Here is a 17,586-nt window from a genome sequence, read left to right as displayed (position 1 = left end):
CATTGGACATAACCAGACAAGGGGAAGCAAAAGTAGACACACTAACATAGGACATGGCACTGTCAAAATAAAACAGGAAGTGAACACAGAGACACAATACTAACACAGTACAGAGGGAACACAGAAACCAAAACCTCAGAACTAGAAAATCTTAATCAGAATGAAATTGTAACAAAAGACAATAACAATCAAAACAAAACTACTGAGTCCACAGACTCGGGACATACATCGGCTCAAACTGTGGTCATAAATATTTTGTACTTGTAAATCTGACTGTGGAGTTGTGAACTGAGTTTTGTAACATTGTAAAACAAAATATCTGGAAAGTTCATGTTTTTGCGTTCATTGATTTGTGTGTGCAAAAATGTAAAAATGTAATAAATGTAAGAAACATTAGAACTACTTTTGCTGACACAAAGTTTGGCGAGCACTGCAAGTTGTCCCTTTAAACCAGTCACTGATATAAAGAGAGCACCTTGTTCCAGGGCATCTGAGCATGGAGGGAAAGCTTTATGCAGGAGATGGTAAGAGCTGTTGGGACTAAAGAAACTGAGCAGAAAACTACAGACATCTGGAAACTGAGTTGTTAATTCTCAGTGGGATCAGCAGGACTAGCAAAGCTTCACCATGACAGTCATCTGATTGACTGAACCCATCCAAACATCACTTCATGGACCTTTAGCTTGTGTCTGTGTGTGGACAGACATAACATGAGCTAATTATTCATTACTCCTCCACAGAGTGGACCAGCAGAGAGCAGAGGTTTCCACTGGTCAGTCTGCACAGCAACATCAAACACACCTGGACTCTGTGGTTATGGTTTGTAGTACTACGTTTACATTTGTTCTTTTCAGTCACCTCTATGCTGCACTTTGTGGACCAGAGGATTGTCAGTGTGTCCAACATAAGTCAGAGTTTGGGCTCCATGATTTCAGTCAGATTGGGGTGACTGTAGCTCAGGAGGGGAGCAGGTCAGCTACTAGTCAGAAGGTTTGTGAATCAAACCCTGGCTGGCAAATGTACTGGGTAACGTACTAAACCCAAGCTGCCCTCTGATGCATCCATCAGAGTGTGAAAGAAAGTATTTAAGCATAGAACAATGTGCTTGGTTGAATGAGGCATGTTGTATAAATGCTTTGTGTGCACAGAGTATCAAAGAGAGCTATATAAGAACCAGTCCATTTACCACTGGGTAATTCATATAGTCTTCTTTTCCAGCGGCTGGAGGACAACATCACCATGTTTGTGAAGAACGAGCTGAAGAAGATCCAGAAGCTTCTGAGTCCAGATCACCCAGAAACTTTAAAGAGCCAGATGGAGGATGAGGAGATGTTTGAAGGAGAGGATGAAGATGAAAGAAAGAGCTGCAGAGAAGCATTTCTGAAGATCACACTCCACTTCTTGAGGAGACTTAAGCAGCATGAGATGGCTGACCATCTGCAGAGCAGTAAGAGAATTTCTCTAAAGACTGAATATTGATCTTTCCTAATAGCTCAAGACATGGACCAATAGACATTCATCCTTTCAGGGTACTGAAAGGCTATGATATTTATTATATAATATTTTTTTCTGAATTTCTTACCTTCAGAAATATTTGCTCCACTCTGTAAACGAGAACTTAAAGCCCAACTGAAGAAGAAGTTCCAGTGTGTGTTTGAGGGCATCGCTAAAGCAGGAAGCCCAACCCTCCTGAATCAGATCTACACAGAGCTCTACATCACAGAGGGAGGAACTGCAGAGGTCAATGAGGAACATGAGGTCAGACAGATTGAAACAGCATCCAGGAAACCAGACAGACCAGAAACAACAATCAGACAAGAAGACATCTTTAAAGCCTCACCAGGAAGAGACGAACCAATCAGAACAGTGCTGACAAAGGGAGTGGCTGGCATTGGGAAAACAGTCTTAACACAGAAATACAGCCTGGACTGGGCTGAAGACAAAGCCAACCAGGACATCCAGTTCATATTTCCATTCACTTTCAGAGAGCTGAATGTGCTGAAAGAGGAAAAGTTCAGCTTGGTGGAGCTTGTTCATCACTTCTTTAATCAAACTAACGAATCAGGAATCTGCAGGCTTGAAGACTTCCAGGTTGTGTTCATACTTGATGGTCTGGATGAGTGTCGACTTAATTTGGACTTCAACAAAACTAAAATCCTGACTGAAACAAGAAAGTCCACCTCATTGGATGAGCTGCTGACAAACCTCATCAGAGGGAACCTGCTCCCTTCTGCTCGCCTTTGGATAACAACACGACCTGCAGCAGCCAATCAGATCCCTCCTCAGTGTGTCGACATGGTGACAGAGGTCAGAGGGTTCACTGACCCACAGAAGGAGGAGTACTTCAGGAAGAGATTCAGAGATGAGGAGCAGGCCAGCAGGATCATCTCCCACATCAAGAAAGCTCGAAGCCTCCACATCATGTGTCACATCCCAGTCTTCTGCTGGATCACTGCTACAGTTCTGGAGGATGTGCTGGAAACCAGAGAGGGAGGAGAGCTGCCCAAGACCCTGACTGAGATGTACATCCACTTCCTGGTGGTTCAGGCCAAAGTCAAGAGGATCAAATATGATGGAGGAGCTGAGACAGATCCACACTGGAGTCCAGAGAGCAGGAAGATGATTGAGTCACTGGGAAAACTGGCTTTTGATCAGCTGCAGAAAGGAAACCTGATCTTCTATGAACCAGACCTGACAGAGTGTGGCATCGATATCAGAGCAGCCTCAGTGTACTCAGGAGTGTTCACACAGATCTTTAAAGAGGAGAACCAACTGTACCAGGACAAGGTGTTCTGCTTTGTTCATCTCAGTGTTCAGGAGTTTCTGGCTGCTCTTCATGTCCACCTGACCTTCATCAACTCTGGACTCAATCTGCTGGAAGAGCAAGAAACAACTTGGAAGGTGTTTCAAACAAGAAAATCTTCAAAGAAATACTTCTACCAGTGTGCTGTGGACAAGGCCTTACAGAGCCCCAATGGACACCTGGACTTGTTCCTTCGTTTTCTCTTGGGTCTGAAGACTAATCAAACTCGTTTGCAAGGCCTGATGACACAAACAGGAAGTAGCTCAAAGACCAATCAAGAAGCAGTTCAGTACATCAAGAAGAAGCTCAGTGAGAATCTGTCTGCAGAGAAAAGCATCAATCTGTTTCACTGTCTGAATGAACTGAATGATCGTTCTCTAGTGGAGGAGATCCAACAGTCCCTGAGATCAGGACGTCTCTCCACAGATAAACTGTCTCCTGCTCAGTGGTCAGCTCTGGTCTTCATCTTACTGTCATCAGAAAAAGATCTGGATGTGTTTGACCTGAAGAAATACTTTGCTTCAGAGGAGGCTCTTCTGAGGCTGCTGCCAGTGGTCAAAGCCTCTAAAAAAGCTCTGTAAGTTATAAAGTTTTTATTATTTAATTTGGTTGGTATGTTATGAAAAACACACTGCCATGAACCTCTGTTTTGTTTTTGTCAAAATCACTGTAATATAATCACTGTACCTTTATATACATGTGACTTGTATTAATGCTGCTGCCCTCTTGTGGCTAAAGTGTAATTATGTTCTTGTTATTAGGGAGGATTTGAGAGTAAGGCTACGTTCACACTGCAGGCGAAAGCGCATCAAATCCGATTTTTCTGACCTTTATAAATCTGACTTTTTTGACCCTATGCGACCCATATCCGATCATGCTATGACAGTGTGAACGTCGCGAATCCGATATTTTCAAATCCGACCTGGGTCACTTTCGTATGTGGTACTGAATCCGATACATATCCGATGTTTTAGAAAGCGACTGCTGTTTGAACGGTCATGTCGCATTAAATCCGTCTTTTACGTCACCAACACAAGACAGACGCCAATTATCAGCGCCCGATAAGACATCGCGAACGCTTCCTGGCCATCCCGTGTAGATGTCAGTGAAACTGTTGGGAAGACAACGTTGGAGAAACGTGAACATTTTATTTGTACTGTATAATCTGCAGATTCTGACAGAAATCTGCAGCTATCCTTTGAAGCACCGCTCCTCTAAAACAGCAATAAGGATCATTATTAGGTTATTTACATTATTATGTAAATAACAAAATAACTTAAAGCAAAAATTGGGAAACGTAAAGTCCGAAGTCTTCATATTAAGGGTCATCTGTCAAACAATATTCTTTTCTCTGGGTCTAAACAGAGCGCGTTGTGTGTGAAGTCTTCTTTTGCGCATGCAAATGCACAAATGCGTCCTTCATTTCCCCGAATTTGAAGGATTCGTCGGGTGTGTCCTTCGTGGCCCACCATATCCCAGAATTCATAGTGCGGCCCAGCCAAATTTCAGCTGCCAACAATGGCGGCAGCTACTAAGTTTTCAAATTACTCTTATTAATCTTTCTGGGTCACAAAATAAACTTTTAACATATTTTCAGGCGAGAAAGTAGCTGTGTAAACTTCAAATATCTGCTCGGTTTATCAAGACATCGCATATTTGCAAAAGTGTGCCGACGTTTTCGGAGACGTCTGTTCCCCACCCGCTCGCTAGCAAGCCGGGGGGTTCAATGGTCACTCCAGCCGGCGAGAGCAGCGGACGCCCGGCTTCATCGTTTTCAGACCCCGCTCTTTCGCTACTCAGGTTAAACATGATATATAAGTCACTCGGATAACTTAAAAATGTAATTGTTTGCCTTTTTTCTGTGTTTTATTTGTTCCGGAGTAAATCGGTTTGGCTGAGATCAAAGTTCCTCCGGGATTTTCACACAGCTGAATAAACGTTAAACAGGAAACTGATTAAACAGAAGTGTGAGACGGTCGAGAATTTACGCCAGTGTCCTGTTATATTTTAGATAGCAAGGAGCAGACGGCCGAGTTTATTAAACTCCACCGACACAGCGGTGACGCAAATCTGAAGGCTAGACCGTCCCATTTCACAGCCTCGCACTTCCAGCCTTTTCGGTCTTTGAAGGACCCGGCCCACGTAGGCCGCGAATACCGGGTCCTCCGAAGGATGCAGCCGACGTTTTGGGACACAGCTAGTGTGCGATGTTCTTTCAGTGTTGCACTTTGTAGACGCTCCCTGAGCACTGGTCTCACAGCCAGCTGCACATAGAGACCAGTGTTGTTAGTCCAGGTCAGAAGATGACTTGTTGGAATGAAAATGAGCTTGTAGTTTGTCTGCTTTAATAATGTGACTGGAAAAAGGTGTTGGACTTCAAATATGTCCATTTCTTTCACACTTCACCTTTAAAAGTGAAGCCTTGTGGTTCCTGGAAGGAAAAACACGACTTTTTCAAGTCTTTGTCCTGTTTTTATGATAAATGTACGACTTTAATGTGAAACATTCAGAGTTTTTTCTCTTGTTGTGTTTGTTTGAAGCTGCTTCCTGTTGGCTTCAGCTGTTTGGAGTTTCCATTTTCTAAACTTCTACATTCTGAACCTTCTTCAGCTCTGAACAGATGATGAAACACTGAATGATTTCAAGCTCACACTTTGTCTAATAAACTTACATCTTTCATTCTTTATACAGATTGATCGACTGTGGTTTGTCAGAGATCAGCTGTGATTATCTGGCAGCAGCACTGAAGTCCAACCCCTCCCATCTGAGACAGCTGGACCTGAGCTCCAACAACAAGCTGCAGGATTCAGGAGTGAAGCATCTGTGTGGTTTCCTGGAGAGTCCAGGATGTGGACTTGAAACTCTGGGGTCAGTCAGCATGTTTTAGTTGTGCTGAGATGAATATGATGTGAAAGTTGTGCTGACACTAAACTGCAGACATCAGGCTGATATTATACTGATCCACACTGAGGATCTTCATGGTAAAGTCTGTTTTCTTCTTCTCTGGTTTAGTCCATTGACTGCAGCAGAACAATGTTCACATTTCAAACAGTGAGACTCAACGTATGGCCCGCGGCCCACACGCGGCCTGCCCACCTTCCCTGATTCAGAGAGAGGGGACCCTGATTAACTGTGTAGTGTTCTTCCTCACAGTTCTAAGTATCAGACACAACAATGAATAATCCACAGCTGACTGTCTTTAGCAGGTCAAAGGTCACGGCACACAGCAGGCAGTGGGAAATATTATAATTCTGATCATTTATCAGCACATATCCATATGTATAAAAACAAAGCTGACACTGTGAGACTTGATCAGAGGTGTGATCATCACAGCAGAGGCCTTTGTGTCAAAGTCACTGAGGATCAAACAGAAACACATGAAGCAGATTTTCCTGTTCTGGCTTTTTATAGCAGATAACCTTCAAAATATTCTGCAGTCCATCAAAAACTGAAGCAAACCATGAATCAACATGTGAACATGAGCTGATGCTGCTGAAGGGAAGCAAAGTTACAGAGGTTTGATTACAGACACAGCTGAGAGTTTGTAATCTGTCATCATTTTAAAAGGTTTACATTTCTTCAGTATATCCACATTTGCAGCTGCTACCTCAACCTCCACTTGTCCAACACAACTGCTGTCCACTGCCTCCATGACATTGTGATTTTGCTGTTGGTCTTCTGTCAGATCTTCATCAATCACTTCTGCACGGGGCACACCTTCAGACTCTGCAGCTGCATAACGAAAGCCTGTAAGATAAAATTAGACATAAGGTAAATGTACACCAATATTCCAATGACAGGTGTGTGATTCATCTGGAAGTTATGTGCGGATTAGTGTACAGTGATAGCAATTTAGTATGTTTTTAGAGGGGGGGGGGGTTGTTTACCTCCGATGGGTGCTCTTTTTCGCTTCCGTTGCGTACGCCTTGAGTGCCGGTCCGAGTCTGATACAGGTATGTCGTCATGCCCCATGTGCAGTGTTGGTGCCCAGTCTGGATTTGTTACATCCATTTCATATGGTGGTTTGCCTGCAATAATGCCAAATCATAAGCTACTCAGTCGACATGATGTGGTTCTGCAGCATCACACATTAGCATGTTTTATCTCATTATCTATGACCTCAGCACGTTGAAAATCACACTAAAAGCCTTTCAAGAGTGATATGAATTAATTTAGAACTCACCGGAAAGAAAATGCCGTGAGCAAACCAACAAAAAGCTGGGGATTGCAGAGAACTCGATATCCGCTCGTCTCACCGCTGCAATCCAAGCCTGACGTCTTTGTTTAGTAATATCGGATACATGGGATCCCTCACGTTGCCTCCAGGATGGAAAATGATGAAAAGAGAGCCCGTTATCCAGCTTCTTGCCTTCACGATCGTGTGATCTAACGTTGCAACTGACAACACAACACGTACGATCCATAGCTGAAATGGTATCCTTTGGCTGGCCTACTGTCATGGCGGAAGGGGGCGTGGCCCATCTCCCGTGACATCACGCTCCAAAGCCCTATAGGTGGGAAAATGTACCATGTCGACCAATCAAAAATGATATGGAAACATGACATTTGGTTGTTTTGCAAAAGGGGGAAGTTTTAGGAGTGACCGGCAAGAGAGAGCGAGTGAGCGAAAGAGAGAGAGAGTTTTGATACGTGAGAGATTTGTGACGTTTACCGTGTTTGGTCTCAAGTTAGTTTGTTGTCTTGTGTATTTAGTGTGTAGCTGTTGTTTTGTTTTGTGTGTCAGTTCTACTAGTGATCGTCACAGTTGCTGCCTTAAAGCCAACAAAGGCAGATTGCAGTGTAAACGCTGAGTGACACACCTGCTGTCAGACCTGCAGGTTTATCCCTGTGCTGTTCTCATATGTGTTAGAGTGACACAAACTATTGTTTGACACCTGATTGTTCTGTAAATAGTTTGAAATGATTATATGAAAAACGTCTGAGCCTTGGCTGCATTTTTTGGTAAATAGTACCATATAACTTTGTTGTTTGCAAAACGTGTGCGTATTTTTAAAAATGTACAATCTCTATTTGCATTTCAAGTTATGAAGATGATTCGTTAAACATGTGTGTGGTTTTTACAGTCAAAATATCACTTTCTACGTGTATTTTAAATTTTGTCTGAATTTAGATAAATTGTGCTGATACAGTTGGTCAAAATGAGAAAATAACAGATTGGCAAGATAAACTGTTTTTAAAGGTAAAATATAGAGGCCACATCAAAAGTAGTCAAGAAGGGTTAAAGGCTAAAAGCAAAGTTGTCACCAAGTACTGTTTATATTTGTGTGTATTGCTGCAGCTTTTTTGAGTATTAATTTGGTGCCTTTGTGTGAAATAATGGTATTGTGAGTGATCCATATAGTCACAAAGAATAGCCACTTGTTTCTGTGCTACCAAAGTTCCCCGGCTTTCATTCAAAATGTGTTTATCGTCAGCACCTGCACATTAAACTACTTAAACATTATAAATGTCTTCAAGCTCACACTGAGGCCTGTGGGGTACTATCAGCCACTGAGACAGTACACACATTTATATGTGTTTGTATATGAATATTTCATACTTTAAGACTGCCTGTTTATTTAAGGGAGATGAACAAAATACATTGGAATTGTACAAAATAATATCATGGATGATAAATTAAATAGATTTTAAGTAGATGCTTGTGCATTCTTAAAGTCTTATATGTTGAACTGAACTATGTGATCTGTTCAAAGCCTTAATCTTAATTTGAAGTGAAATGTGCATTTTGAGTTTATACACTATGTATATAAGGCGACCGTTTCCTTTTGCAGTATTTTTGTGTGGTGTACTTTTCTATGTCTTAACAAAAGGGGAACAAAGGTGTTTAAGTTCACCTAGGATGATGTGTTTTAATTTTCACATGGTCTTGCTTGAATTTGACCCTGACAAAGGCGTATGAACTCTGTCAGCTGTTTGGAGTTTCCATTTTCTAAACTTCTACATTCTGAACCTTCTTCAGCTCTGAACAGATGATGAAACACTGAATGATTTCAAGCTCACACTTTGTCTAATAAACTTACATCTTTCATTCTTCATACAGATTGAGGAGCTGTGGTTTGTCAGAGATCAGCTGTGATTATCTGGCAGCAGCACTGAAGTCCAACCCCTCCCATCTGAGACAGCTGGACCTGAGCTCCAACAACAAGCTGCAGGATTCAGGAGTGAAGCATCTGTGTGGTTTCCTGGAGAGTCCAGGATGTGGACTTGAAACTCTGGGGTCAGTCAGCATGTTTTAGTTGTGCTGAGATGAATATGATGTGAAAGTTGTGCTGACACTAAACTGCAGACATCAGGCTGATATTATACTGATCCACACTGAGGATCTTCATGGTAAAGTCTGTTTTCTTCTTCTCTGGTTTAGTCCATTGACTGCAGCAGAACAATGTTCACATTTCAAACAGTGAGACTCAACGTATGGCCCGCGGCCCACACGCGGCCTGCCCACCTTTCCTGATTCAGAGAGAGGGGACCCTGATTAACTGTGTAGTGTTCTTCCTCACAGTTCTAAGTATCAGACACAACAATGAATAATCCACAGCTGACTGTCTTTAGCAGGTCAAAGGTCACGGCACACAGCAGACAGTGGGAAATATTATAACTCTGATCATTTATCAGCACATATCCATATGTATAAAAACAAAGCTGACACTGTGAGACTTGATCAGAGGTGTGATCATCACAGCAGAGGCCTTTGTGTCAAAGTCACTGAGGATCAAACAGAAACACATGAAGCAGATTTTCCTGTTCTGGCTTTTTATAGCAGATAACCTTCAAAATATTCTGCAGTCCATCAAAAACTGAAGCAAACCATGAATCAACATGTGAACATGAGCTGATGCTGCTGAAGGGAAGCAAAGTTACAGAGGTTTGATTACAGACACAGCTGAGAGTTTGTAATCTGTCATCATTTTAAAAGGTTTACATTTCTTCAGTATATCCACATTTGCAGCTGGTACCTCAACCTCCACTTGTCCAACACAACTGCTGTCCACTGCCTCCATGACATTGTGATTTTGCTGTTGGTCTTCTGTCAGATCTTCATCAATCACTTCTGCACGGGGCACACCTTCAGACTCTGCAGCTGCATAACGAAAGCCTGTAAGATAAAATTAGACATAAGGTAAATGTACACCAATATTCCAATGACAGGTGTGTGATTCATCTGGAAGTTATGTGCGGATTAGTGTACAGTGATAGCAATTTAGTATGTTTTTAGAGGGGGGGGGGGGGTTGTTTACCTCCGATGGGTGCTCTTTTTCGCTTCCGTTGCGTACGCCTTGAGTGCCGGTCCGAGTCTGATACAGGTATGTCGTCATGCCCCATGTGCAGTGTTGGTGCCCAGTCTGGATTTGTTACATCCATTTCATATGCTGGTTTGCCTGCAATGATGCCAAATCATAAGCTACTCAGTCGACATGATGTGGTTCTGCAGTATCACACATTAGCATGTTTTATCTCATTATCTATGACCGCAGCACATTGAAAATCACACTAAAAGCCTTTCAAGAGTGATATGAATTAATTTAGAACTCACCGGAAAGAAAATGCCGTGAGCAAACCAACAAAAAGCTGGGGATTGCAGAGAACTCGATATCTGCTCGTCTCACCGCTGCAATCCAAGCCTGACGTCTTTGTTTAGTAATATCGGATACATGGGATCCCTCACGTTGCCTCCAGGACGGAAAACGATGAAAAGAGAGCCCGTTATCCAGCTTCTTGCCTTCACGATCGTGTGATCTAACGTTGCAACCGACAACACAACACGTACGATCCATAGCTGAAATGGTATCCTTTGGCTGGCCTACTGTCATGGCGGAAGGGGGCATGGCCCATCTCCCGTGACATCACGCTCCAAAGCCCTATAGGTGGGAAAATGTACCATGTCGACCAATCAAAAATGATATGGAAACATGACATTTGGTTGTTTAGCAAAAGGGGGAAGTTTTAGGAGTGACCGGCAAGAGAGAGCGAGTGAGCGAAAGAGAGAGAGAGTTTTGATACGTGAGAGATTTGTGACGTTTACCGTGTTTGGTCTCAAGTTAGTTTGTTGTCTTGTGTATTTAGTGTGTAGCTGTTGTTTTGTTTTGTGTGTCAGTTCTACTAGTGATCGTCACAGTTGCTGCCTTAAAGCCAACAAAGGCAGATTGCAGTGTAAACGCTGAGTGACACACCTGCTGTCAGACCTGCAGGTTTATCCCTGTGCTGTTCTCATATGTGTTAGAGTGACACAAACTATTGTTTGACACCTGATTGTTCTGTAAATAGTTTGAAATGATTATATGAAAAACGTCTGAGCCTTGGCTGCATTTTTTGGTAAATAGTACCATATAACTTTGTTGTTTGCAAAACGTGTGCGTATTTTTAAAAGTGTACAATCTCTATTTGCATTTCAAGTTATGAAGATGATTCGTTAAACACGTGTGTGGTTTTTACAGTCAAAATATCACTTTCTACGTGTATTTTAAATTTTGTCTGAATTTAGATAAATTGTGCTGATACAGTTGGTCAAAATGAGAAAATAACAGATTGGCAAGATAAACTGTTTTTAAAGGTAAAATATAGAGGCCACATCAAAAGTAGTCAAGAAGGGTTAAAGGCTAAAAGCAAAGTTGTCACCAAGTACTGTTTATATTTGTGTGTATTGCTGCAGCTTTTTTGAGTATTAATTTGGTGCCTTTGTGTGAAATAATGGTATTGTGAGTGATCCATATAGTCACAAAGAATAGCCACTTGTTTCTGTGCTACCAAAGTTCCCCGGCTTTCATTCAAAATGTGTTTATCGTCAGCACCTGCACATTAAACTACTTAAACATTATAAATGTCTTCAAGCTCACACTGAGGCCTGTGGGGTACTATCAGCCACTGAGACAGTACACACATTTATATGTGTTTGTATATGAATATTTCATACTTTAAGACTGCCTGTTTATTTAAGGGAGATGAACAAAATACATTGGAATTGTACAAAATAATATCATGGATGATAAATTAAATAGATTTTAAGTAGATGCTTGTGCATTCTTAAAGTCTTATATGTTGAACTGAACTATGTGATCTGTTCAAAGCCTTAATCTTAATTTGAAGTGAAATGTGCATTTTGAGTTTATACACTATGTATATAAGGCGACCGTTTCCTTTTGCAGTATTTTTGTGTGGTGTACTTTTCTATGTCTTAACAAAAGGGGAACAAAGGTGTTTAAGTTCACCTAGGATGATGTGTTTTAATTTTCACATGGTCTTGCTTGAATTTGACCCTGACAAAGGCGTATGAACTCTGTCAGCTGTTTGGAGTTTCCATTTTCTAAACTTCTACATTCTGAACCTTCTTCAGCTCTGAACAGATGATGAAACACTGAATGATTTCAAGCTCACACTTTGTCTAATAAACTTACATCTTTCATTCTTTATACAGATTGAGTTTCTGTGGTTTGTCAGAGATCAGCTGTGATTATCTGGCAGCAGCACTGAAGTCCAACCCCTCCCATCTGAGAGAGCTGGACCTGAGCTACAACAACAAGCTGCAGGATTCAGGAGTGAAGCATCTGTGTGGTTTCCTGGAGAGTCCAGGATGTGGACTTGAAACTCTGAGGTCAGTCAGCATGTTTTAGTTGTGCTGAGATGAATATGATGTGAAAGTTGTGCTGACACTAAACTGCAGACATCAGGCTGATATTATACTGATCCACACTGAGGATCTTCATGGTAAAGTCTGTTTTCTTCTTCTCTGGTTTAGTCCATTGACTGCAGCAGAACAATGTTCACATTTCAAACCTTCAAAGAAGAAGAAAAATCCTCCACTGGATAATTCACTGTGAAACTCTCCAACTCTTCATTCCACCTTAAAGTCTGTCTGACACTGAAATCCAAAGCAAAATGTGCGTTTGCTTTACAGACAGCAGTCCAACACAAACATACACACATCATCCAAAACACAGTCCAACATCCAAATCTCCTCCACTGCCAGCATGAATGATGGGAAAGAGAAGGAGGAACACTCTGACATTCAGGGTTAGAATGAGTTTCATGAAGCAGACTGTGAAGATCAAAGCTGCATTAGAAAGCTTACATGAATGAATGAGTGGACAGAAGTGGACAGAGATCATCTGAAGCACTTCAAAGGCTTTAAATCAGCACATTTCTCTTTATTCTTTATCAACTCTGTTAGTTTCTCTCAGTTTTCTGTGGAATGAAGCTAACAGCAGGCTAATAAGATGCTGACCAATAGGTTTCTATTAAAGGTTGTAATTTGTATATGAAAAAGTGCTTTGGCTCAGCAGGGATCAGCTTACAGGTAGAATACAGCTGCTGGATGGGATTAGCATGTCATAGCTATCTACCAAACTGCTAACTGGGGGATTTCAGGCCATCTATGGATCATTTTTGCTAACTGTTTATTCAGCTTAGGCTCACAGGGCTGCAGCCTGTGCCCTAGCTGTCATAGGGCAAGAGGCGTGGTCCACCTGCACAGGTGAGCAGTCCATCACAGGGCCAACAGAGAGAGACAGAGAAGCACTCTCTCACATCCACACCTACAGCCAATTTAGAAGCACCAATGAACCTAAGCAGCATTTCATTGGACTGTGGGAGAACATCCAACCTCCACAGAAAGGCCAACAAGCTTCAACCTACAACCTTCTTGCTTTAAGGCACTAGTGCGAACCACTTTTCCCCATTTCAGCCCAAATCCTGCATCTTCCTGTTTCTGACTCCAGGCCAGCTCCACTAACACTTTCTCATCAGACACTGCCACCTAGTGGAGGAAGTCTTAGTTCCATTTGAAGCTTCAGATTACAGTTAGTTCCTTTACAAAGAGGTGGAGGTGGTGGGGCCACAGCACCATCATCACTGAGTGCCATAGGACACTTAACCTTTGTTTCCATATGCTGGGAACTTCCTGTTGTTCCAAGGAGGACTGGAAAATGTGTGAAGATCTCCCAGTCAGTTCCTCACAGCACACTTCAATCATTTCCCTTCCACAGCATCAGGACCCGGGCTTTTTCTCTCTTTGGTCCCACTAAGAGATTTCCACACAAACACCTCATCAGTGGGACTCTCAGAGCTACCAGCCCTTTGCTACAATCACAAAGCTCTTCATTGAAATCAATGATATCAAAGCTGGAATCAAATGAGTCCAAGTCTTCTGCTGATTCAGCATCACATTCATCTTTGCTCCTTGTTCTGCATCCCCACCATGGACTTCATTCCTTTCCAAGCCAGCCTTGAGTGTCCTTTATTCAGCTCATCCTCTGCTTTACTTTTACACCTGATTTTAGCTGCTTTATCTCTCTTTCAACAAGTTTCTGTGCCTCAATCTTTTTCTTCTCTCCCTCATAACAAGACAGCTTCTTCTGCCTGAGAACATGTTGGAGTGATTTACTAATCCAGGGCTGCTTATTGGGGAAAATACTTCCTGTTTCCAAAGTAATCCCCATTTTTCCCAGAAAGAAATGTAAGTAGAAATCGATGATCTAAGTGAGAACATGAGCCTTTAAAAAGTCCCAGTGGGTGCAGTCAAAGCAGTCCCTCAGTCCCAGTATAGAGTCTTTGGTCCAGACTGGAACAACTGTGTGCCCAGTTTGAGCTCTCTTCAGTCCTGTGACCTGACAGACCCAGAGGGGCCATCACATCACATTTAGAAGCTCCCCTAATGGAGCCACAACACATGTCCAACACTTAGTGTGTCTTGTTGGACCAACTGGAAGAAATGATTCAAGGACTTAGTCACAGAACAGAGATTCAAATCTCCAAAATCCAACTGGCTGCATCAGGACATATAGTCTGAAACTCTGCACAGTTTCCTGTTTGAAGCTGCTTCCTGTTGGCTTCAGCTGTTTGGAGTTTCCATTTTCTAAACTTCTACATTCTGAACCTTCTTCAGCTCTGAACAGATGATGAAACACTGAATGATTTCAAGCTCACACTTTGTCTAATAAACTTACATCTTTCATTCTTTATACAGATTGAGGAGCTGTGGTTTGTCAGAGATCAGCTGTGATTATCTGGCAGCAGCACTGAAGTCCAACCCCTCCCATCTGAGACAGCTGGAGCTACAACTTAACAACCTGAAGGATCCAGATGTGAAGCAGCTGTCTGATCTCCAGCAGAGTCCAGACTACAGACTGGAGACTCTGAGGTCAGTAGAGTGATGGAGTGAGTGGGTGGTGCTGTCAGCAGTATTGTACTAAACACAGTCAGTATGAAACAAAGATCCAGTGTTTCCTGTAAAGCTGCAGCTTCTCAGTGAAGCTGTGAGAGGAGAATGGTGACAGGCTTCAGGATTGGACACAAACACTTCCTGTTTCTGACCTTTATGGTCACCATGGTAACGGCTGACACGCTCTGATCAAACACTGTCAACAGCCAATCAGCTCTCTGAACAAAGCAGCACGCAGACCAATGACTGCATTCGTTTCCAAGTTTAAAGCAGTGAAGAACACAGTCTGTAGGTGAGGAAGAATTTAGTGAGAGCAGATGTTTGGATGGAATTCCTCCAGTTAACAGCTGGAACCGTCCATCTGGATTGTTGGGCTTGTTGTTGGGGTTCCTACAGAGCTCAGAGTGGACACACCAAGGTTCTTCTAATGAATGAAAGTCCAAACTCAAACTAGGAGGGAAAAACATCTTCATCAACTTCAATAAAAATCCAAAGATTAGAAAAAGTGAAGCAACAATGAGTCCTAGTACAGTCCCAGCACTGAAGTCCCTGCTGCTCTTTATACTGGATGTGCTGCATCACTGACTGACAGCTGATGAAGAGTCTCTGGAAACACGCGTTTATCTCCTCTGCTCTTCCTTCTTCTCTCTGCAGGTGGAGCTGATGATGGTAAACAGGACGGTGTGTGTGCTGAGAGAGGAGGAGCTGTGTCCTGATGATCCAGAGAGGTTGAAGCAGCAGCAGCTTGTGTGTAGAGATGCTCTGACTGGGCCATGTTACTGGGAGGTGGAGAGGAGAGCTTCATCCAGCAGTGACTGACAGAGGAATGAGAAGAAGTGCAGATGACTGTCAGTGCTGCAGAGTGAACTGCTCTGAGAACAGCTCCACTGTCAGACACAATGTAGAGTCCAGCATCATCCCTGTGTGTCCCTCTGGATCTGACAGAGGATCATCAGTGTATCTGGACTGCTCTGCTGCTGCTCTGTCCTTCTACAGTCTCTGCACAGTCTCTGTCTGACTCTGGCTACATTTTTGGCATTTATATTCTTGGTTGCTCTCTTTATATTTTTCACATGCAAAATGTGCCCATCTTTGGCAAGATTCACACTGCACCTGGAAAGGAAAAATAAATGGCTCATATTCTGTTTGGTGAATACTATTACTCAACATTTTAATTATGATTGGCAAGTAATGATACTAAGACTTATGTGTTTCTTTTGTTTTGTTTTGTTTTACCATTTCAATCATGCTGCGGTCAGCGTTAGCATCTAACATGGAGAAAACAATGCAGTAGTCCTCAGCGTTCCCTGAAACACAATCATAGTTAGGTTTTAATCAAACATTATTTATTGAATAATTAAAAAATAATAGTACATTTTTTCCAAATATACTTCCTGGAAAATTAGTCTAAATTAGACTTTGAGAAGGGTCTTATCTGAAAGTGTTTGAAGAGCACTATTTGTACTGTGCTGTTTGAAAAGCACTATTTAAATTGGAAGTACGCACTAACGTGATAAGGACTTTACTGGACTTGCCTTGATTTTCAAGTAGGGTGCAAGCTATCTGCATTCGCTCCAGCACAACTGGCTCTGTAGTGGTTGACACCTCACTGACCTCTCCAAAATCAAGGTAGTGTTCTGCAAACTGTGAGATTGATCATAATTAGAATGTAAAGTCTTAATTAGGTAAAGGATAGGATAATTATAAGCCACAAGGCTTCAGCCTATTCCTTTTTCAGTTACTGTATGATTAAGTACTTCTATGTAAAATGATCATCTTTGTTGTTGTTGACCGAAATAACTTTCACTTCACTTAAATTCACTTAAAGTCTTAATTCTAGCTAACAAGAAACTGAATCATTTGAATACGGGTTACCTTTAACAGTAAAACTCCACAACTGCTGGAATCCTGTCGCTTGTTGTGTTGCATAGTCTGTAACTGCCACTCCATGGTGTCTTCATGCCCTCTCATCCTCAGAAAATTCCTAGTTGAACAAAAGTGTTTGTAATGAAACAAGATTTTTTTTTTTTTAATCTAAGAATAACACCTCAGTATCATACATACCTCCAGTTGCGCAGAATTTTCCTGTCATAAACACCTTCATTCCCATGGGGTCTATGAGCAGTATTTTCTGTGCAGAAATGTTGACAATCTAAAGAAAAAGTTAAATTAAAAATTACAATTGTTTGTGCCACTGAAAACTTATTTAAAAATAACACTTTGTGCAAGAAACTGCTTCACAACAAATTATGCAAATTAATAACAAAATGAACACATACCACAAGAATCCAGTGTGTACCAAAGTTCACAGGGCACAGCCACGTCTTCAACTGGGAACTTCATCTGTGGGATTGGAAGTGCAGAGTAATTTGGATTTACTTAGGTACCATGCGTCTCAGGGTGTTTTCAAATATAGTCTTCTTTAAAGGAACCGAACTCTTTCCTCAGCAACAGAAAGGAGTCAACTGTTTGGACCACTTCTGAGCTTTCAACATACCAGTTGAGGCATCTGAACTGCCCAGAAAACAACGAGCTTGCAACTACTGAACAGAGCAGGTGTGCAGCATTCTGCACAAGTATAGAAAAATGTTATAGAACAGTAAATAGG

General features: G+C 42.0%; 2 protein-coding genes across 2 annotated transcripts in view; both read left to right on the top strand.

The window, feature by feature from the left end:
- The window catches only part of LOC113015973 (NACHT, LRR and PYD domains-containing protein 12-like), a 748,422-nt gene that overhangs the window by 207,962 nt on the left and 522,874 nt on the right, over positions 1–17,586 (top strand). The window lies entirely within an intron of this gene.
- Positions 921–16,123, top strand: LOC145425252 (NACHT, LRR and PYD domains-containing protein 3-like). The gene is made up of 7 exons (XM_080298288.1): positions 921–1,447; positions 1,589–3,380; positions 5,495–5,671; positions 8,865–9,041; positions 12,237–12,413; positions 14,784–14,957; positions 15,633–16,123. Exons 1-7 carry the CDS (start codon positions 1,240–1,242, stop codon positions 15,640–15,642), a joined length of 2,715 nt encoding a protein of 904 aa, XP_080154414.1. The 5' UTR covers positions 921–1,239; the 3' UTR covers positions 15,643–16,123.

This window comes from Astatotilapia calliptera, chromosome 3 (genome assembly GCF_964374335.1).
Source record: "Astatotilapia calliptera chromosome 3, fAstCal68.1, whole genome shotgun sequence".
In the NCBI taxonomy this organism is placed as follows: Eukaryota; Metazoa; Chordata; class Actinopteri; order Cichliformes; family Cichlidae; genus Astatotilapia; species Astatotilapia calliptera.
Note: the sequence above shows the minus strand (reverse complement) of the source record. Positions and strands in the feature narration are given on the sequence as shown.

What these genes read in the sequence shown, in the direction of transcription:
- LOC145425252 (XM_080298288.1), top strand. Translation starts at nt 1,240, where the DNA reads ATGTTTGTGAAGAACGAGCTGAAGAAGATCCAGAAGCTTCTGAGTCCA. An exon ending in GGCTGACCATCTGCAGAGCA is followed by an intron (nt 1,448 to 1,588) that starts GTAAGAGAATTT and finishes TCTTACCTTCAG; the next exon opens with AAATATTTGCTCCACTCTGT. An exon ending in AAAGCCTCTAAAAAAGCTCT is followed by an intron (nt 3,381 to 5,494) that starts GTAAGTTATAAA and finishes TTCTTTATACAG; the next exon opens with ATTGATCGACTGTGGTTTGT.